The sequence below is a fragment of the Notamacropus eugenii genome, chromosome 2 (genome assembly GCF_028372415.1).
Source record: "Notamacropus eugenii isolate mMacEug1 chromosome 2, mMacEug1.pri_v2, whole genome shotgun sequence".
Lineage (NCBI taxonomy): Eukaryota > Metazoa > Chordata > Mammalia > Diprotodontia > Macropodidae > Notamacropus > Notamacropus eugenii.
The window spans coordinates 473,727,189-473,750,041 of record NC_092873.1 but is presented as its reverse complement, the minus strand read 5'-3'; the positions used below and the strand labels follow the sequence as shown (position 1 = coordinate 473,750,041).

At 35.7% G+C, this 22,853-nt stretch overlaps 1 protein-coding gene across 7 annotated transcripts in view; it reads left to right on the top strand.

Moving 5' to 3' along the window:
* Positions 1-22,853, top strand: part of SUCO (SUN domain containing ossification factor) — an 86,816-nt gene that overhangs the window by 25,366 nt on the left and 38,597 nt on the right. For 5 of the 7 annotated variants that reach the window (XR_011975662.1, XR_011975663.1, XM_072648602.1 and 2 more), the window contains exons 3-9: positions 158-268; positions 11,217-11,371; positions 13,031-13,207; positions 13,354-13,498; positions 17,067-17,175; positions 17,891-18,015; positions 19,682-19,749. Coding sequence is in view for 5 of the 7 variants with exons in the window: in XM_072648602.1 (XP_072504703.1) it covers positions 158-268; positions 11,217-11,371; positions 13,031-13,207; positions 13,354-13,498; positions 17,067-17,175; positions 17,891-18,015; positions 19,682-19,749 (890 nt within the window). In the remaining 2 variants the exon portion in view is untranslated. The remainder of the gene's footprint in view (positions 1-157; positions 269-11,216; positions 11,372-13,030; positions 13,208-13,353; positions 13,499-17,066; positions 17,176-17,890; positions 18,016-19,681; positions 19,750-22,853) is intronic. The other 2 variants (XM_072648605.1, XM_072648603.1) reach the window with 1 other exon arrangement.

Here is a 22,853-nt window from a genome sequence, read left to right as displayed (position 1 = left end):
AAATGAATTAAAATAAACCAATAGAGCACAGTTTTTAGTGTTTGATTAAGAAAGAGAAGAAATGAAGTGTGGTATCGAAATAGTTAATGAAGATCTGTGTTAAGAACATTATCAAAACCAGTATTTTTTGATGTATTCTTTTTCTTTGATCATGTAGGAGGAAACTGAAAAGTCCATTAATACAGAATTGTTTGGAAATATAGACTCAACCATACCTAGTCCATCGGAACATGATACCTTAGTAGATGACTGCAGCATTGATGAACAGGTAGAAACTGCATCATCTTGATTTTGAGTGACCTCCTTTTCAAAGATTGCATCTAATTATAAACATTTTGTTTAGTCCCTAGATTTTATAATTACTGTGCTTTTACTGCATGGTAAGAGTTCACTACTAATATTGCTTTTTAAAAAAGTTGCAAAATAGGAGACTTTATCATGACAATGCTGTGAATTCTCCTGTACTTCATGGTAATATGTAAATAATATGCACTACCATATATTATTTACAATCTGTCCAAAATTTTTCATTTGGTATGATGTGTTCATTTGATATCCTTGACAAGGTCAATGCTAACGAGAACTAGGGATAATAAAATAGTGGGAGGCTCTTCTTGGTTGTGTCCTGGTGAGTAATGTGGAAAGCACTGGGCATACAAGGACCATACTAGAACAGTATTAGGGAAGATAATGTGTACATATATAGGTAATAGAAAGTGTATACCAAATAGATTCACGGTTGGTTCTGTGGAGTAGGTTAGCTGGGGCAGCAGAAAAGACCTCGTGTTGAAGGAAGCACTTGAGCTAGGTCCAGGCATGGGGACAGCCAGTACAAAGGTACTGAGATGAGAATATCAGTATTGCTTCCTTTGAGATAGGAATTGCGCTATCCCCTGATTGAAGACAAGACTTCTAAACTCCTTGGGACTTAGCAGCATTGTCTTCTGGGACACTGGGCATTTGTGGTCTCTGTGTAGATTTTGAACTTTCTAATCACAGTGAAATATGCTGTCTATCCATTGTAAATTACTTCTGCCAGGACTTAATTCTTAAATGGTTAACATAATCATTCCCACTTGTTCTCCCCATCCTAATGATATTGAAACCCTAACTATGAACAATGCTCATCTACCTACCACAGTTGTCCAATTTCCCATTCTCATCTCCCTCAGTATTGTCATCTCATTCTTTCACTACAGATCTGGCTACCCCTTCCAGGGTTCCCTCTTAAAACTCCCAATCAATAATTAACAGCCTTCTTTTTTTTTTGGACCTCTTCTCTTCTTTTATCCTTTCATGCTCCTTCCATCTTTTGGTACTCAGTAGGACCTTGTTCCCCACAAATGACTAACCTTTTTCAGCTTCCCTTACTAACCTTTCTAGTTCTGATTATACCATCTTTTATACCCTGACTCATTTATCTCCATGGGAGAGTCTCTCCATCTATTCCTCTCTCCTGTTTATTTATTTATTTGTTTTTAGCATTCTTTTAAAATTTGGAGACCTAAATTCTCTCCCTCCCTGCCACCCTTTCTTTCACTCATTAAGAACTTAAGCAGTATAATATCAATTACGAATGTGAAATCATGCCAAACATATTTTCTTATTAGCCATGTTTTCCCCAAAAAACAGGACAAATAAAGTGATAAAATTATACTTCAGTTTGCATTTAGGGTTCATCAGTTCTCTCTCTGCAGGTGGATAGCATTTTGTCATCTTGAGTCCTCTGGGATTGTCTTTGGGATCCTTGTACTAATCAGAGTAGCCACACCTTTCATAATTGATCATCATTACAACATTGTTGTTACTGTGCATAATTATCTCCTGGTTCTTTTTACTTCACTTTGCATCAGTTCATGTAGGTCTTGGCCGTGTTTTGCTTAAACCACTCTTTGCCCCCTCTCCCCATCACTTCTCAGTAGCATAATAGTACTCCGTCATAATCATATTCCATGCTTTGTTCCAGCCATTCTCCAATTGATGAACATCTTTTCTGTATCTGATTGTTTGCCCCCACAAAAGGAGCTGCTATAATTATTTTTGTACAAATAGATCCTTTTCCTTTTTCTTTGATCCCTTTGAGATACAGAGCTAGTAGTGGTGTTACTGGGTCAAAGGGTATGATATGGTTTTATAGCCCTTTGAGCATGGTTCCAGATTGTTTTTCAGAATGGTTGGACCATTTCAATACTCCACAGTTCATTAGTGTACCTATATTTCCCTCATCTCCTCTAACATTTGTCATTTCTTATAGGTACATGTGAGGTGGTACCCCAAGAGTTGTTTTAATTTGCATTTCTCTAATCAATAGTGGGGACAGTTAGGTAGTGCAGTGGATAGAGCACTGGGCTTGGAATCAGGAAGACTCATCTTCATGAGTTCAAATCTGACTTCAGAGACTCACTTAAGTGTGTGACCCTTAGCAAGTCACTTAACCCTGTTTGCCTCAGTTCATCTCAGTTGAACTGGACAAGGAAATGGCAAACCAACTCTTTGCCCAGAAAGCCCCAAAATGGGGTCATGAAGAGCCAAACATGACTGAAATGACTGAACGAGAATAACAAATCAACACTGATTTAGAGGATACTTTCAAAGGATTGTAGATATCTTTGATTTCTTCTGAAAACTTCCTGTTTGTGTCCTTGGACCGTTTATCAATTGGGGAATGGCTCTTATTTTTAATTTGACTCAGTTCTATGCTTAATTTATATTTCAGAAATAAGGTCTTACCAGAGAAACATGCTGTAAAAATTTTTGATATTACTTCGTTGTCTTTGCAACCATTTAGGGAATTGTAGTTTATATGATTATCTTTCAGTTAGTTCTATTTTCCCTTTAGTTTTTTCTGCATTCATGGTTGCTGTCTCTAGTAGGGAGTCTTTATTACCAATTGCAGAACCTCCCTCTACTTTCATCACTCAGTGACCTTTCCTCCTGTGAGGAATCCCAGTTGTCAACTCATCTAGATCTCAATGGCTGTTCTATCCAGACCCCTCCTCCCAGGACATCCTTCCTACTTTCTCACAATCTCACCTTCTACCCTAGTTCCTATTCTCATACGAGGGCCCTGAGTTAGGCTCATTTTCCAATTCCTCAATACACTCAGCTCTCAGGATCTGTTCCTCCCTTCTACTTCAGCTACACTCAGGAGTAGTAATACCCTTGCTCGTGCTATCACCCACGAATCTTCCACTTTGATGTTTATGAACACTGACATTTTTCTACCTGATCATACTCTTTTGTCATTCCATTTTTCCTATGCTTTATTGCTCTTCCAATTTTTGTCAACACAATGACTTAAAATTCTTTTACCCTCAGTACTTTCCCAGGCCTTGGGCAACCTCTGTTGTGGTTCTAGGCTTCCTTCCTTTCCAGTCTCATCCACTTGGTGAATCAGTTCAGTGCCTATCATCCTATGCTCCTCATCCTTTTGCAAGTCATACCCTGCTAAATCTCAGCCCAGGATTATTGTTACCAGCTGCTGCTTTTCTTTCTATTCATGTTGTCTTTAGTGGAACAAGAGAAGTCAAGAAACCATGCTGGCTGGGTCCAGTATAAATTTATTGTATCTCACCTGGGTTTTCACTGCAACAAGGCAATATTTCTACTCTTTCCAAATTGGTTCCCTGTCTTACTCTATGTAGTGACTGTGCGAAAATCTATGTAATGTCTTCAAGTCCTCCAAGACTTCCTTGGCCTCAGCTTTATCTCCCATTTCACACACACACACACACACACACACACACACACACACACACACACACACACACACACACACAGACACACACACACAGACACACACACAGACACAGACACACACACACAGACACACACACACACACACACACACACACACACACACACACACACACACACACACACACACACACACACACACACACACACACACACACACACACACACACACACACACACACACACACACACACACACCCCCCCCAAGGCCATTTGCTCAGAATTCCCTCTTCTCCTCTCATCTCTTTTCTGACATCGTACCTACTATCTTTTCCTTTAATCCACTTTCTGAAAAATTACCCTCCTCACCTTGCCAAAGCGAACCCCTTTATATGTTCCATTGATCCCATCCCCTCCTTTCTCTAGCATGCTGGTTTCCCATGTTTTTCCTTCCACAGACCCCTTTCAAAAACATGTGTAGTAAATCCTGGAGTAATCTCATACACTCTCTACATTGTCTTAGCCTGATTCCTTAAGTCCTCACAGCAAGTACAATGATAGCTTTTACCCCTAAAGTTTCCAAAAGAAAAATGTACTTTTATAAATTTATATTCTACCTGTAATTATGAAAAAATGACACAATATTGAATCAGTTTTGAAATTATTATTAATGTTTTATGTGGGGCATTCTAGAATTTAAAGAAGTACTCCAACAAGACCTCAAGTATGCTGTTATCTATAAGATTACATATTAAATTTCTTTATTTTACAAATTTTGTTAACTATAACATTTGTAATGAAATGAATTACAGTTTGGCAGGTTATTCATGTAATATAATCAGTGTTAGACTTTTTAATTTGAACAACAGTTTGTAACATATAGCTCATTTTAAATCTTGTTCTTCATTGGTTTTATTTCTGTGATTTGGAACAAGAATAAAATGAAATTGCATGATCATGCAAAAATGTGATAGAAAAAAGTAGGAGAATTTTACTAGCTCTCTACTGAGAGATGGGAATTCATTTTTAAATTTTTAGTTACCTAACCAAATGAGTCTCTATGTGATAAAATATTTACTTTTCTACTATCTAATGACAAGCACTGCATTAAATGATAACTACTTAAAAGTTGAATTTCACATACTGCATCATTTTCAACAATGTTTAATAAACTAACTTTTGTAAAGCAAGAATCTCTTCAGACATGATTTTGTTTTTCTCTCCCCTTGGCACACTGGCAACACTCATAGGAACTCTGGGAACAACTGACCAGTGTTGCCAACCAGTGCTTTGAAAGTCTGCCAGATAGAAAAATAGTAACATAAACAGAGGATAAGTATAAATCGGAAAACAGCCTTACTACTGCAGTAAGAAGCAGTAGAAGGTTTGTTTCTACACAGCATTTGTGATGGTCTGTGATAGTTCTAAGACGACTTGTAACGTGCATGCCGACCAGTCATGCCTTTCAAACAAGCCCAATGTGCTCCAAGAACTCAAATGTCAAACATCTTGATCACAGCTGCACTTAGAAGGTAGTGGAGAAGTGAGGGAGTTTTGGTGTGCAGTGTACGAAATGCAGATTAGAGTGTGTGAATGCATGCCCCTGACCACCTGTTGGGAGTCCGATGGTAATCAAATGTTGAGTCCTTTTTTGAAGTTGAGAGAGAATTGGATGACAGACTGAGGAGGTGTAAGAACACATTTCACTTACTCAGAAGTGGTCCGAATTTGGTGTAATTGCTGCACAAGCACCATTATTGTGCACACAGTCATAATTTCAAATGTCTAAAAATCAGATCTGTAATGCTCAAAACATGCACGTTTGTTTTCACAGAGGAAAATATATTTAGTTAAATGGGCAATTTATTTGCTACATAAAGTGCTATTAAAGAATTTTTAGCATGTACCTCTTGCACTGTCATTGTGAGTTGGAGTTTCTGAACAACTAAATGGGAACCCTGCTCTCAGATTGCCCCTCTCTCCTTATCTACTGCTTTTCCCCCCTAATACATATATACACGCCCAAAGCCTCCTCCATTCTTAGAAATTAGCAAAACCAAAAAACCTTAGTTCTTAACATTCCCTACCACCTATCGTCCTTTATGTCTTCTCCCCTTTTCAGCTAACTTTAGAAATGAATTTTTACTTGTTGTCTTTGTTTCCTCTCAAATCTCTGTAATCTGACTTTGATCATCATCATTCAATTTAAACTTCTTTCTCCAAAGTTACCACTGATTTCTTAATTACCAAACCTCACGACCTTAATCTTAATCCTTCTTGATTTCTTTGTAACATTTGACTATGCTGTCCAGTTTCTCCTCCTCCATGTACTTTTTCCTCTCTGGGCTTTCATGACGTAGCTCTCTATTGGTTATCCTCTTATATATCTCACCACTCATTGTCTTTTCATGAATCTTGAACTTTATCATGTCTGCTAACTTTGGATGTGTGCCAAGATTTTCTTGGGTTCTCTTCTCTCTCTTTCTCTTTTTTCTTTCTACATATTTTCTGTTGGTGATTTTGTTAGCTTCTTTGGGCTCAGTTTTCATTCCTAATTAGATGTCTTCCAGATCTGTATATTCAATTCTATTCCCTCTCCTAAGCTCAGGTCCTGTCTAATTAACTGCCTATTAAACATTTCAATCTGGATGTATGTCTAAAAAGAAACTCATTATCTTCCCCTCAAAGCCCACCTTTCTTCTCATCTTACCACTTACTCTTAAGATACTGCTATCCTTCCATTTACTCAAGTTGTCAGCCTCAATGTTATCCTCAGTTTTTCACTTTAATTACTCTTGATACTCTCATGTCCAGTCAGTTGCAAATGTGTGTTGTTTACATCTCCACATCTCTTTTCTACAATCCCTTCTCTCCATTTATATAGCCACCATCTTGTTGAGGCCTTCCTCACTTTTCACCTCAGTCATTACAATAACCTTCTAATTGTTCTTCCTGCTTCAAGTCTTTTGCTACTTCTATACATTCTCCATTGAGCCACCTAAGGGATTGTCTTGCAGCACAAACTGGAGTGTGTTACCTTCTAATCCCTTACCCCAACTCAGTAAACTCTAGTAACTTCCTATTACCCATAGGATCAAATATAGAGATTTTGTTTGGCATTTAATAACTTGGCTCCTTTCTGTCTTTATAATCTGCTTTAACATTCTCCCCATGCATATTTTATAGTGTAGCCATGCTTGCCTACTTTTATTTTCTCACATAAGCTCCATCTCCTTTCTACTTTCCTTTGCTCTGGCTGTTCCCCGTCCCAGGAATGTCTTTTCTCACCTCCACCACTCACCTCTATAGGTGCCTTCTTCTTTAGGAAGCCTGCCTTAGTCCAGTCCCCTCAGCTGTTAGTGCTTTTTTTCTCCAGGATTGCCTTATATCTACTCTGTATGTCTCCCCCATTAGAATGTAAGCTACTAGAAAGCAGGTGCTATTTTTAATGTGTATTCCCTGTGCTTAGCACAGTTTTTGCCGCATACTAATCACCAACACATGACTTTTAAAGAACAAAGTTGTTGGTACTGGTTGAATATCTTCTGCAAGTTAACCACTTGAGAGGTACATCAAAATTTCAGTGATCTTTGTGAGCACTCCCTCTAGTGGCGCAGATCAAAACACATGCAAACTTTCTAATCCTGTACAAACCTGTAAACCTCCACAGGAGGCAGGCTGTTCTGTACTCAGGACATTTTGCTGTTATCCTGACATCATGCTGTACTGGTATAGACCATAGAGTGGTTTCTTTTATGCCTTGTTTTCAAAGTCTGACAGGATCATTTGCTATCTCATTATCTTTATGCCATTTCATAGTTTATAATGTGCTGTAGCTTATTTTATGTCCATCATGAGTTGAGTACTCTCCTTTTTTTAACTTGCCATTCTGATTCCCTAAGAGAATGACTTAATCCATGATTTGCTGCCATATAACGTTATTGGAAAAATGTTAAGGAAGATGGGTTTTGGGAATAACCTTTCACAGTCATTTAAAGTACTACATGACTTCCCATATGCACTGTTGCCTGTTTTACTCCCATTTTATTCTGGGCCTCAATTTCTTAATTCTGACGGACCAGCTCATTTAGCATCGTGTTGTTGCATATCATCTAGACAACAGTTTTTCTAAATTCATTTAGTTTTTCCTCTCTGTGTGTGTGTATATGTATACACACACATATGCCTTTGGAGCTCTCTAAGGAAATTCTACAGTGTTCTGGAATTTGATAAAATTAGCTTAATGACATTCATAAACTGAAGTTACCTGGGAAACCTTATCATCTTCAGGAAATCTATCTTCCTTTTGTGCTATATACTGGACATTCTCCATGAGTACAAAAACTTTTGATGACTATATGTCCCTGGTTTTTTTGCCTCTACTGATCCTCAAAGGTATGAAATGATCTTACTTATCTTATTATTAATAGAGACACCTTGTTGGGAGACAAATTTTAATACTGCATTTTGCCCTACTGTTTTAAATGTTTCTTTAGAATCCACAAACAATAAGCACAATGGGATCTTATATTTTCTTTTACCTTTTACTTAGTAAGGGTGTCATGGTCTGAGGAATATCATCCATGTTATAGCTTGTTCTCCCTCCCATATTTTCACCATGTCTTGTCTCTTTGTGGTACAGAGCTGACCCTGATTCTTGGAAAATTCTCTATAGAGTCTTTCATGCTGAGACACTTCAATAATAGTGTCTCCTTCAGTACCACTATTAGTACACGTAAACTCATTGATATCATATTGAACACTAGGCAGTCCATTCTTTGACCAAGCCAACCCATGAAACAATGAAAAATACAGAATCATAGTTTTGAGTTGGGACTCTAGCTTATTCTTTAAAACCCTTCTGTATACCAAGACCTTCTGTAATGGGGAGTTCACTACTGTGGAGGTATCCCATCTATTCCATTTTTAGATAGCTCTACTCATTTGGAAGTTGTTTTTCCTTGAGCAAGTTTTGATTTCCTTTTGTACAACATTGCTCTCCTTGTGCTGTTGGGAGTTAAGAAGGCACTAATCCTCCTACATGATAGTCCATTAAATACTTGACAAGAGTTTTCATCGTTGTTGCTCCCAGTCCTGCCTCCTGCTTCCTGAAGTCTTTTTGACTTCTGTCAGGCAAACATCCCCATTTCCTTCAGCAAATAGATCCTCATAGGGAATGATTTCAAGGCTCTTCTTCATCATCTTTGTTGCCCTTCTGAATTTCGAGCAGATAATTGATCTTAAAATGTGGTGCTCAGAACATAATATCCAAATGTGTCCTAACCCAGGAATTGTCCAGCTATGAACTGTGAGCTAAATCTGGCCCATTGTCTGTGTATAGACCCTGAGCCAAGAATGGTTTGTTCATTTTTTAATACAATACTACTTTGTTTAAAAACATAAAAACTCTTCTTAATTCATGGGCCATATAAAAACAAGTGGTGAGCCAGACTTGGCCATTGGTAGTTTGCCTATTCCTGTTCTATCTAGCCCATGTAGTGTACAGTGGAACTTTCCTTAGTCCTGTACGGATGCTGTGATGTTTAATGCAATCTAAGATTATATTGCAGTTTCTTGGTTGTCATATCAGACTATTAATTCATATCTAGCTTGAAGTTATCTAAAGCTGTCACCATACTTAAAAGGACATTTGTGAAAAAGACAAAATTATTACAATAAGAATGGTGAGCAATTCAAAAAACAATCCCCCATCCTCTTCTTTTTTTAACATTCAGGGTAAGAACTATGAATTTACCATGCTTCTGTTTTACTGTTATGTAATATAAAGCATATGTGAGTAACTGAATTTTAAACTATCTTTTTCATTCATAAAAGCAGTCTTTGTATTGTAGTTAAAGATAATACATGTAAAGTTAGAAGACTTTTTAAAAAACCCATTTACAATCTTGTCAGGCAAGTTATTTGCCTTTTTTGATCATTATCTTTTCCATACTTAAAATGGACATAGTATTTGACTCAATCTCTCTCCCAGTACTATTGAGAGAACTCAACTAGGCTGGCTGCCACCTGTAAAGTGGAATAGATAAATTGGGGAAATTTATAAAGAAAATATTTGGAAAGATGAGAAGAAAAACCTCCCATATCAAGAAATTGTGTTTCTCTGTATGGCTTATCACCAACTAGATATGTATTTTCCTGAGATTTGTATGGATTTATGGAACAAGTCAGCTGTTAAAAGGTAATTAGGATATCATTCAGTGAAAAGGCTGTGAATTATTTAATAAAATTAACAAATATAACAAGGGAAGAAAGTTAAGGAAAGACTTTTAGATTCTGTCTTTTCCATAAAATTTAAGCCCTGCTTTTGGGTCTAATAAGTAATTTTAAAAATTCTAGCATTGGGAAGATCCATCTTGACAGTAGTTTGTGTGAAAAGAAATTTGAAGTTAATGTTATCTTAAATGTTTCAGGGATCCACAGTTTCATCATTATGACTATTTCCTCCATGAATTTAGAAAACAAACCCCTCAACACCTTGGTAGATAATTTTCATGAATTTCACTACCCCCATCCTCCCGTATCTGTTGGTTTGTTTACAAAAATAAGGAAAAATTACCTACTGCTTATCCCTCATATAATTGGGCCCCTGTAAACCAGTCCTCAATACAAGTTGGAGAATGTTTTTGAAGTCTTTCTAGCTTGGTGAGCCCTATCAAAACTTCTGTTCTACTCATATATCCTGTAAGATCCCTCAGTGAATTATCAGAGTAAGATTTTAGTAGAATAAAGCAAACAGCTTTCATATATGGAAGCATAATGTCTAAGTCATAGGATTGTAGATTTTGAACTGTAAGGTAACTTAAATGCCATTGAGTAATTTTTCAATTAAATACATTTTTTCAGTTAAGTATTTTTCTCTACCTCTCCCACCCCTCAAAAGCTCCTTTTACAAATGAGGAAATTGAGGCACAGTTTACGTAGAATATAACAGTTCTGTGATGTTCAGACGTTTTATATGCGGGCCATTATGTTCATTTTTGGGTGCTATGTTTTAAGGGATATATTGACAAATTAATATTCAAGCAGAGGACCATTATGCACTCTAATTAATTTGCAAATAACAATAGTTTATATAAGGGGATGAGTTGTAACACATCTGCTTCTCTGCCTCTCACCGTACTCACTCCCATTTTATTGTGCTTTGCGCAGAGAAGGCATTCAATAAATGTTGATTTGCTAAGACGAAACTCTTCACTATAGATTAAGGCAAAATTTTAAATGGGATAATTGGAAAAATAGGAATAGTGCAGGATTTTTTTTCTTATTAATTTACGCTTTGTGAATGTGAAAATGTGAAAATAAGTAGAATATGAAATTAAATACAAAGATTTAAATAGGCTGGTAAAGTGGAAAGGAAGAACGTTGTGGGGAAAAAATATTATTTGTGAATGTTGTCAGTCCAGAAAAAATTTTCCATAAAAACCTATTAAGGATAAATAAGCTGATAGTTAACATTGTGATTTTATATAAATATTAATAATTTTTTTTTTTAAAAACAGGATACACAGTCAAGGATTTTAAGTTCACCTGTAGTTGAGACACTCCCATCAGTTGACATCAATGGAGATTCTCCTAGTATAGCTGCAAATATTGAAAATGTTGAGAATATTTCCACCTCATCTACCTCAGAGATCACTCCAGTCTCAGAACCTAAGTATAACTAATTTTATTTTTTTCCTGCTTAACTAAAGATAGAATCATTTGGTTTTTTTTGATATGAAGCAACCTTATCCAAAATTTAATTTAGGCAAATAATGCCAATCTTTGTGCTTTATCTTTTGATTTTCTTATCATTTGAAAAGTTAGATATTCAAGTGAAAGTGAAGATGATAAATTCCCCAAAAGAAGTATATTTTTTAAGTATATTGAGTAATCCCTTTAATGTGGTTTTCTAGAATTTACAAATTATACACCTGTTCCATTAGATATTGTTGCTGAATTCCTATATGCTTTCAGTCTTACTCCAATACTACATATTTTCTATCTTATTTTGTCTTTAGGATGCATTAATCTTAATAAAGCGATAACATTTCCCCCCCTTTTTTCTGTATTTTGTATATATATTCTCTGTTATTTTTTCTGCACTTAAAAAAGTTACTATACTAGTAAGACCTAGTGGGGAAGAAAACAAAAATGTGTGCAAGATATGGTCCTAGACCTCAAGGAGCTTATGATTAGCTATACGGTGGCAGATAGTATTAGACTTGGGAGTCAGAGAAATCTGGGTTTGAAACTCTGCCTTTGACACTTATTAGCATGACCATGCTAATAACTTCTTATTATAAGCTTTCTTATCCACTAAATAGAGATAAAATAGCTATAGTAACTACCTCACAAGATCATTTTTAAGGATCAAATGAGATAATGTATGTCAGGTATTTTGCAAATTTGAAATGTTAGCTGTTTGTTATTGCTAGTGCATAGAGTGCTGGCTTGAGACATCTGGTTTTGAGTCCTGCCTCTATCACTTTTTGGCTGTGAGCCTTTGAGTGGCCTAGGCAACTTTCTAAGACTGTTAGTTTCACAGAAGATGTAGTCCTTCATGGAGAAAGAATGTCTCCTTATTTCTCTGTATATATCATTGAAATCACAGGTTTAGTCACCTGTTCCTATCTATGCCTCTCCTGTCCTGTTATCATCATCATCATCATCATCATCATCATCATCATCATCATCATTCTCATCATCAGACAACACACATATAATAAACATTTTTTTATGGAAGTAGTAAATGTAAAATCTTTTCCCACAAATAATAAAATATATTTGACTATCTTTTATTTCTTCCCAAGAAATCAAATGTTAGGGCTTCTGATATTTTAAAAATAAAAGTCTGAAATGTTATAAAAACTTTAGTGCTATTTTTAAAATGATAGATGATTTATCTTACTATAGCAACTTTAATACAGTAAAATTTTATTCATGTAGAAATAGAAACATAGGCAATCCAAAGTTAATTAATATACATAATATTGCTTATTGCCAATATGCTATCCATGGTAATTAAAGTATTTATAGTTTTTTTCTTTTAAAGTACTTGTTTGTGAATTTTGTAGGAAGGATTCTCCTAGTATAGCTGCAAACTAACCAGATTAAATTTTGAATCTTTAAATATGAATTAAAATAGGAAAATACATTTATTCTAGAAAGTGCTATGTTAATATACCTGAAAAATTGTTTGAATGAAGCATTTTACTTTCTCACAGCTCTTGCCTTTAGTTATGGCATTGTGCTAGAAATACTTGTATTTTTAAATAGTTTAGTCTTTTTCATTGATCAGAATGTTTTTGTTTTTATTTTTCCTTTGCTTCAGTGAAATAGAAAATTCCAGTGCTGATATCCCACTTGCTAGTTTGAGTGAAAGTGAACAATCTGAAACTGACTGTAGTATTGGTGGGAACCTTTATTCAGATTCCCAAGTTGAAAAACATGGGACTCTTGATTTAGACCAGCATGTTGAACATTCAGCCTTTGTCAGTTCACCAGAAAGGTGAGTATGGAAAGTTGTACCTAATTTGCATTTTTTGTTGTAAAAGACTCGATCATTTTAATACATTTATTTCATGGTTAGTTTGCAGTGTATATGATCCATTCAATATTTATCACTTAAAATTTGTTTTTCTTTCATATTTGTAGTCTTGTTGGTCAGCATATAGAAAATGTGTCCTCTTCACAAGACAAAGGAATGGTAACTAAATCAGAATTTGAATCAGTTGAACCAAATGAGCAGGATTCAGATCTTCAGAAATCTCCATTAAATGCTTCAGAGAAATTGAAAGAGGTAAAGTGAAATCTTTGTCATCTAATATATTGATGTCTGTCAGTCTTTTTAATCCTAGTCAATCTTTATAAACATCAAGTCACTATTTTTTGCCACATGTTCAATAAGGGGGAGTTGATTGACAGATCACTTAGGCCTCTGACTCTCAAGGATGATTTTGTTTATCCAGCTGTTTCAGCATTGTGGTATAGGTAGAGTTGTTTTAAAATGAACAATTCTGTCAAACAGTATCCTCCAGCTCCCTGTTAGCTTGAAGTTGAAACCCAGAACACCCTTTTAATATAATATCAAGAAAGAGGAATGTAGATATTGGTCAGGGATTATAACAAGTCACTTGTCTGCCCTTGGAATAAGCAAATCAATCCAGTGCTTTTAAAGATTCTTTAAGCAAAAATTTTCTAAAGGAAGTTATGAAACAAATTACCCCTGCTGCTGCCAGAGTGCAGCAATTGGTGGTTCCATCCATGATTAAAGGGCTCAAATAGCTCGAATAGTGCTCTATTTTTTCCTTGAAATAGTATCTTCATTTGGTTACAGTAGTTTAGACTTTTCTTCAAGTGATGGGCTCTTGGAAGATTAGAAGATGAGATTAGAAGAAGCATTAGGGCTGAGTAAGTAGATCTAGGAATCATTAACACAGAGATAATAATTAAGGAGAAGAAGCGCCAGGACTAAGTCTTGTGGGACAATCATGGTTAACAAGTGTGACTTGGATGTAGATCCAGTGAAGACGTCTGAGGAGGAGAAAGTAGTGTCACAAAAACCTAGAGAGATGAGTATTGAGAAGAGGGTGATTGACAAGTGTCAGAAGCTGCAGAGGTCAGTCAAAAAGGATGAGAATTTAGAAAAGGCCATGCAGTTTGGCAAGTGAGAGCTCTTTAGTAACATCAGAGGGAACAGTTTCTGTTGAGTAAGGAGATTGAAAGTCATACTGCAGAATTAAGACAGGAAAGAAGCGGAGGCTCATATTGTAGACACCCTTCTCAAGGAGTTTGTTCCCACTGAGAGATCAAGTACATAGTTTAGAGATTTTTGAGGTGTTGTTACTATTTTCCTGAAAGACTGGACAATTTATCGCTCTACCAAAAAGTGCACCAAATTCCTGTCTTTCCACGGCCCCTCCACGATTACTTTTTTCTTTGTCATTTTTACCAGTCTGCTAAGTATGAGGTGGAACCCGGTGTAAGATGATGTTGTCATTTAGATCTATGAAGACAGATGACAGAGGGCATATCGTCTTTATTTACTACCACTCCTGTAGGTGGTAACTACCAGAGCCTTGTACGTAGCACTTACTCAATAGATACTTGGGGAATTGGATTTCCTTGCCATTTTTTCTTAACTATCCACAAGTTAAGTACCACCTTTATCAGTGTAGAGAGATTATCTTTTTAATGGAATTGCTAACTGTATATGCACACACACACACACACACACACACACACACAGACACACTACTAGTATTAATAGGAAATATTTTTTTAAAATGTTTATTTTTCAAGCATTTATTATCCTTTCCTCCCTCTACCTTCCCCCATTTGAGCAATAATAAAGTCAAACTGCCTGGTTTTCTTGTTTGTCACAAGTTGTTAGAGGGAGTGGTGCCTTCCCCTTAGTTTTTTTTTTTAATTAACACCCTCCTCCCCCACCCCAGTAATTAGTCCTTCCGTGTTATTTTTTGGTTCCTGCTTTGTTTTCAGTGATAGAGTTACCCTTAGATTTAGCTACTCTGTTTCGGCACGAAGTGGCAAGGGGAGGGTTCCAGAGGACTAGAAACTTGACATCCTCCATCATTGCTGAGTTGTTGCTCTTTCTGATCAGGTGATTTGTGTTCTACTCAGATGACATAATGGTTTGTGTTTCTGACTTTTGACCTTCACCCAGATATTCTCCGTGATGTTTCCTACCTCTGGTTCTTTGATTTCTTCATTAGTGTTGTTTTTTTTGGTTTTTTTTGAGGGGGAGAAAGAATCCAAACCTATGATTTAATTGGTATATTTGAGGAATATACCTCTGCCTGTATATAGGCAACTGTTGTGTAACTTAGTCTTATAGAATTGCCAAGGCAATAGTAACTATACCTTCAGCAACTTGCCCAGTATCTCATAGGCAGTATGCTTTAGGGGTAGGTTTTGAACCTAGGGCTTTCTGACTCCACTTTCTCTCTAATCTATGCCACACTTTCTCTTAGTATATATACACTACTACTTAATAGACATCTAAGTACCATATAATATATAATGTCTTTGAACAGATAAAAATAATTGGATTGAATTAGCCAGATAGATTTGTAAATTTTTATGCTTATTTGGTTTTTAGTTGATTTTTGAAAAAGTAGAAATAAGTAGCTTTATATTAGTTGAATGAGGTCCATACTTTAGTCAACAACCAAATTTTCAAACTCTTAATCTCAATCTTTAACAAATAATCTTTTAAAGGAGTGAATTCATTTAATCATGGTAAGCACTCTTTATGTAGTCTTTTTCCCCTTCCACTGATCTCTACCTTTTCTGCTTTCTTTGAAAAAGAAAGAAAATGTAATAATAAATGTTTGGATTGTATTAATTGCTACTTTCTGAGTAAATGTGTTAGGATTACTGTTCTTTACTATTATAATAAACACAGTTGAAATATATAAAATTTTGTAAGATGGCAAACATAGATAACCTGTTGAGTTTTTTTATAATCCTGTGATCATCTTAATAATCCATAATAATCTAATACTAATTTCATTAGTATCCTTAGAACTCTAAAATTTAAGAGCTGTAAAGGGATGATAGAAGATAATTTTTCATAATTCTACAGGTTTTAAAACGGAAAAAGTTGAAGCACTACAGCTAGTTAGTGGCAGCTCCAGGACTATAATTCTGGTCTTATGATCCCCAGTTTTACTTTCTTTTTGTCATTTTCTGTTGTTTCTGACTATTTCACTCTTATTATTGAAATTTACCTGAAATTTTATAATGAAATTCTTTTATTAAGAAGGTGTCTACTGTCATAATTCCCCATTACTTTTAAATCCATCCAAGAGCCACCAGATATGATTTCATACAACCATATGATGATCTTATTTATTTTCTCAGCATTGAATGTATTAAAATTGTTGAAGTCTGAGGAATCTGCTCCTTGAAGAAGTAAAAAAATAAAATACTCACTTCAAAGAAAATAGTCTAGAGTGATTTGGTCAATTTGAACTAGTGAATTTGTTTCTTCATTGCTTTTTAAATAAAGTCTGACGTTGACAGCCTGGTCCTCAGGGTCATCTTCGTCTAACCTGCTTTTATAGCAACTAAATGCTGAGCTTCTTCATGTAGTTTGTCATCCTCTAGTCAAACTACTGCGCAAGCTAGCTCTTTTCTCAAAATACTTAGACAGCTTTTTTTTTTTTAATTTTGTGTGTATCTTTTAGTTCTGCCCACTAGGATTTAAGCTTGTGGAGGTCAGAGACTATGGTTTGGTTTTGTTTTGTTTTGATCTTAATATACCTAGCACTTATAAGAGTATACTATATTGAAGGCATTGAATACCTCTTGAAACACATTTAAAGTTGAATGGAATTTTTTTTCAGGGGTCAGATTACAGAAAGTTTGGAGATACTGACCCACCCAAAGACCCAGGAGACATTCCAACATTTGATGAATGGAAAAAAAAAGTTATGGAAGTAGAGAAAGAAAAAAGTAAGCAAGAGGTTTATTCCCTTTTTATGTGGAGACTATTTAAATATTCCTTATATTTTTTTCTCACAGTGATATAAAACAACTAGTATTTAAAGTAATCTTATCCTTAATGCTTTGCTTGTAGAAATCTTAATTTTGGAAATCCATAAGTACTTCTGAAGTAAAAAGTTCTAACTTAAAACAATTATTAAACTACAATTTATTGGGAAGAAAACTTTTAAGACTTTCAGAGATATTGGAAACATTTCAGCAGGAAATTTTTATAGAAAAAACACATTCAAACAATATTAAGCATTTTGTGTTTTACTGAAACCTTATTTGGGAGATGTTGAAATTTGAGACTGTGTATGAATTTGAGTCTTCTTTACTCCAGCATAGCACTTTCTCCTGTACTACCCAGCTTCCTCTATCATTGTTATATTCCCAGAATTTAGCACATTGTCATGTACATTATGGAGATATTTAATGAATGTCTGAATTGAATGAAATATGAATATTGCTAATTAACTAAAAAGAATGCTAGATGAATTTTAAAGCTGTGCAGATAGAATAATTTGGGTTGACCATATAAGCAGAAGGTTTTTGTTGTTTTCTTCTTTCCTGTTTCCAGTAATTTCTATTCTTAACTGACAGGTAGAGTTAATGTTTTTAGAGTTAATTAAGTATGGTGAGTTGTTCCCTCTCATAGATGCTCATAAACGATGTTTACCTACAGGTCAGTCAATGCATCCATCTTCCAATGGTGTTCAACATTCAACCAAGAAGGTCCAGAAAAACCGAAATAATTATGCATCAGTAGAATGTGGTGCCAAGATATTAGCAGCTAATCCAGAGGCCAAGGTAACCTGTTTACAATCTTAAATTTCTTCAACTGTTAGAAGGTAAAGTTTTTAGAGTAGTCAGAATAGTTGCATGGTTATTTGAAAGAAGTTTAAATTTGATTTGAGGTCCTGATAATGATATTCACTTCCTTTTCCATGTTTTTATTCCTGTCCTATATTCCAAGTCTCTATTGTCAGACCTAATCTTTTTTTTTCCTCTCCACTGTATATTTCATTCCTAGTCTCTGTCTGAGGTGCTAGTCCCATGGAATTTTATTGGTATTTTATAGGCATCTCAAACTGGACATGTCTAAAACAGAAAACACTCACCTTCACCTCTTCTGATCTTTGCTGTTTCTACCCAGGATGCCACTGTTCTTCCCTTTCCTGAAGTCCATAACCCCGGCACCCTTACATATACACTCATTCGTCAAATCTTGGTGCTTTCTACATCCCTGCTATCTTTCACATGCCTTCCCTTCTCACTAATCACACAAATCTCCCCTTAATTCTGGCTGTCAGCACTTTCTTCTGGATTTATGTAGTGCCCCCTAATTGGCCTCTTTGTCTCAAATCTCTCCCCATTCCACTTTGTCTTAACTGACACTCAAAATGAACTATTTGTAACAGTTGTTTTTAGCACAGTTCCTGGCACGTAGTTGGCCTATTGATTTTCCTTTTCCTTCCACATCCACCACTGAGCTCCCAAAGTGGTTTTCCTTAAGTGTCATTTCTCTTCTCGGTAGATTTCAGTAGCTCCCGTTTGGCTGTTAAAGAAAACTCTTCACAAGCTGCTCACTGCCTATCTCTTTTATTTCATCATTCTATGGTCTGTCTGTACAGTTGTGGCTTTGCTATCCTCATACACAGCACTCCATCTCCCATCTTTGTGCCTTTGCTCTGGATGACTCCCGTATTTGCCAAACCATACATTCCTTCCTCCCCCTGTCTTATAGAATTTTACTTGTACTTTTAGGGATTCCTTTCTGCATGAAGCTTTTCCAGATACCCTCTGACTGCTACTGTCTTCTCAGCCTAAACTACCTTGTATTCATTGCATGTACTTACTTTTACATGTTCACACTGTCCACTGAGATTGAATGTGAGCTTATCTTTTTTTTTTTTTTTTTTTTTTTGGTATTTGTATCCTCACCACCTAGAACAGTGATGACACAAGGTGCTTTATATTGTTGACTCATTTGAGTCTTGATTCATAATTAAATTTATACATAAGATAATTCTTTTTCCCATCAAAGTTCAGAATGAAATGGCCTTTTCTGTTTTCTTTGAGAATTATGATACTGAAAACTTTTTTTTTTTAACAATTTAGCAACAATGCCTCATGAGCCTTTAGTGATTTATTTTTTAAAACTGGAGGGGGCATTTAAACTGTAATCTTTAATGTCTTAAGGAAATGTGAAATGTTATTACTTTAAATAGATTTTGACCTTAAGTTTTAGGAACAAATATTGATGTGTTTCTTTTGAGGTATCTGTAACCCATGAGGTTAATTCAGTTTCAAATCATTATTTTTATACATTTTAATATGCCTTCTAAGGTTTAAGTACCTGAGGAATTGAAAATGTGGAAAAATTAAGAGATTTATAACTGTTCAAAAATAATTTTTTTTTTCCTTTTTTTGTCTGGTATTTTCCTTTTGTAATTATTATCTCCTCTTCACATAGAGCACATCTGCAATTCTGATAGAAAACATGGACTTATATATGCTGAATCCATGTAGCACTAAAATTTGGTAAGTTAAAGTCATAATTATATTTCTGTTTAAAAAAATTTCATAGTTGTAGACCTATCAACAGAGTTAGGCATCTCGGTGATCTCAAGGCTTATTCTGGCCAGCTATTTTACCTGGTTCCTGATCACATAGATCAAAAGAATGTAGTCCAATAAGCATAAAGAGAATTTTAGATGGACAAGCATTGCTATGCCAATTGAATGATCTTAGCTTATGTATAAAACTGTTACCAGCCTGTACTGTTCTTCTCCTGTTTATATAGTTTGTACTGCTGAAATGTTAACAATCCCACTGACCTTTTCTTTTTTTTTTTTTTTTTTTAACCTGAATGCATACATTAGGTATAATTTAAGAAGGGTGTCTCCTTTTCCCAGAGTAGGGAACTAGGTGTAGAATATTGCTTATGTCATTGTTTGGTTATCCTGAATTTCCTTTTCTTTCCTCTTTTAAAAATCCTTGTTGCAAGGGATATGTTTGGAAAGGAAGGCAAAATAGAAACAAGAGGACATTAATAAAGGTGCCAAGCCTAGAGGCCTGTATTGGGCTACCCGAGTCTTTCCTACCTCACCTCCGAGGTCTTCGGCTGGCCACGCCGGATGCACGTATGAGAGAAAGGACGTTCCAGAGTCGAACAGGGGATGAGCTTTATTACAGGGTCTGGGTTACAAATGCAGGGGGGTCTTCCTTAGGAGGAAGAGGGGGAGATTTCCTAAGGAGGCTAAGCTTAAGGGATTGGAAGTAGAAGTACAAGCGGGGAGAGAGGGGGAGGGGAGAGAGGAAAGAAAAGAAGCGGAGCCTACTGTCCTCTTTGGCTCCACACGTGCTAAGAGAGCTTTTAGGCTTCCTCAATCCTACTTAATCTTCAGCCACACAGTTTGCATCTCAATACCGTGCTGTTAGGTAACTAGGTGTGCTCCAATCCGGGACTACCTCGAGGGCAGGGAGACTCCACCCATCACGTATCTCCCGGGGAGAGGCGGAAATACCCGAGCTAGCCGAGCTAGCTCAGTCTGACCTTCTCGAACCCCCGCTGTTCATGGAGGGCCTCGTAAGACTCTAAGATTTAGAAGTCCCACTTTTACCCGCCCGAGACCGTCCACACGGAATTGAGCTTCCAATCCCAACATAAAGGTTTTTTTTTTAAAGAAAGGAAGTAAGAAAAATTTTAGCTAAAAACTGCTGATATAATTTGCAAGCATATTATCTTTTTATAAGACGTAACTGAGTGGTGTTTGCATATAGCTGAGTAAACTTCACTGATTTCTGGCAAAACTCCTAGAATAAAATATTAAAGGGATGGTTAACGAGCATCTAGAAAAGGAAACAGTAATCACAAAGAGTCAGGAAGTCTTGATCAAGAACACGTCATGCCAGATTAATCTTATTTCCCTTTTTAATACATAATCTACTTAGAATTTAGCAACCAACCTAAGGCCATCCTGGTAGACAAATTTGCACAGCAGTATAATTAGACAAATTATGCTTTGTGTGGTGTGGATGAAGGAACTAGGAATGTTTAGCCTGGAGGATAAAATAATATCTGAAGGACTGCTGTGTGGAAGAGAACTTATACCTTTTCTGATTGACCTCAGAGGACAAAATTTTGAGCCATAACGGTGTGAAGCTGGAGAGGCAGATTTAATCTTGATGTATGGAAAAAAATTTCCTAAGAATTCAGGCTATTTGAAATGACATAAAAATGGCCTTTAAACATATTGGGTTTCCCCTCACTGAAAATGTTAAAGCAAAATCTAAATATATAACCACTTTGTGGTTATTTGGTATGTTATGTATGGGGTTCAGAAGCTGGATAGATGAATGGCAAAGAAAAAAAAAGCAAAATAAGGACAGTTCAGTTCTGCTTTTCTACTGTTATTTGTTTTCACCCTATCCACTCCAGCCGTGGTCATGGGCTCTTTTTGGAGACGGGCCTTTTGTTGTCCATGGCATTCCTCATCATTGTAGGCATATTCTGAGTTTTAGATTCCTGAAATTCTTCATGCAGAAATTCCTTGGCAGTAAGGCAGTGAGACTACTGGACTTGGTGTCATTAAGTCCGGAGTTCAAATCCTGGCTCGGTCATTTAATAATCATATATGTAAAGAGCTTTTCAGATCTTAAAGTTCTATATGCTATACATGCTAGCTATTTATTATTATGGCACACTTTTTTATTCATCCTATATTAAATGCACATGCTTCTGTCTTCTTGAAATGTAGTTTTAAAATAAAATTTGGTAGGTGACTTCCATGTTCTTTTTCATTGATATCCGTAGACAAGTCCCATTTTCTTCCTCGTTGGAATTGTTTCTTTTTTGTCTTCAGAATTTTGTTCTTTTGATCTTCCATCTATCCTATGCTGACTTCCCTAGAAAAATATTAGGTTATGATATCCTACCTATACTTCCTTTCAGAACTTTGAAATCTGCCTTCCATAATTTTGAATTTCTTTCTGACTATTCTTGACTTTTCTTATCTCAGATTCTGAGATAGTCATGATTACATCAGTGACAATTTCTTCTTTTTGGTGTGAATCAGATCTTCAGTAGCAGTTTCACTCTTGGCCTTGCTGTTTTGAAGAATGAATTTATGTTTTCAGCTTTAAAGACCTCATCAGAGTCTCTTATTTTGTAATAGGTATAAATTATGGATGCCAGTCTGTTTGTTTCTGCATTCCTTTGTTTATTTAGAATGCATATGTAATTAGAATAAGCGGATAATAAGAGGTAATGTTTTCAGTTTCAGATGTCTCCCTGTTGCTGAGCATCATTGTTTGTACATAGTTGGCACTTAATAAGTGGTTATTAAAATGAAATTTCTGATATAAATTATTTTTGCTGTTAAGTTTTGCCTTCATTAGAGGAAACAGTTATGGGAAATATATCTTCATGTAATGAAAACTTAAATTTATTTTCAGCCTAGTTTTACTAAATTACTTTCCATAAAATTTTTTGCTGATTTTTTTTTTTAATGATCAGTTTAGCCGCTTCCCTTCTTATCCTCAGTGCATTAATTTTATTTGTACTGAAACATTTCAGTGTTGTGTAAATTTTCTTTTATCTTTTGTAATTGCCTTTTGTCTTTTTCGGTTAAGAATGGATCTAC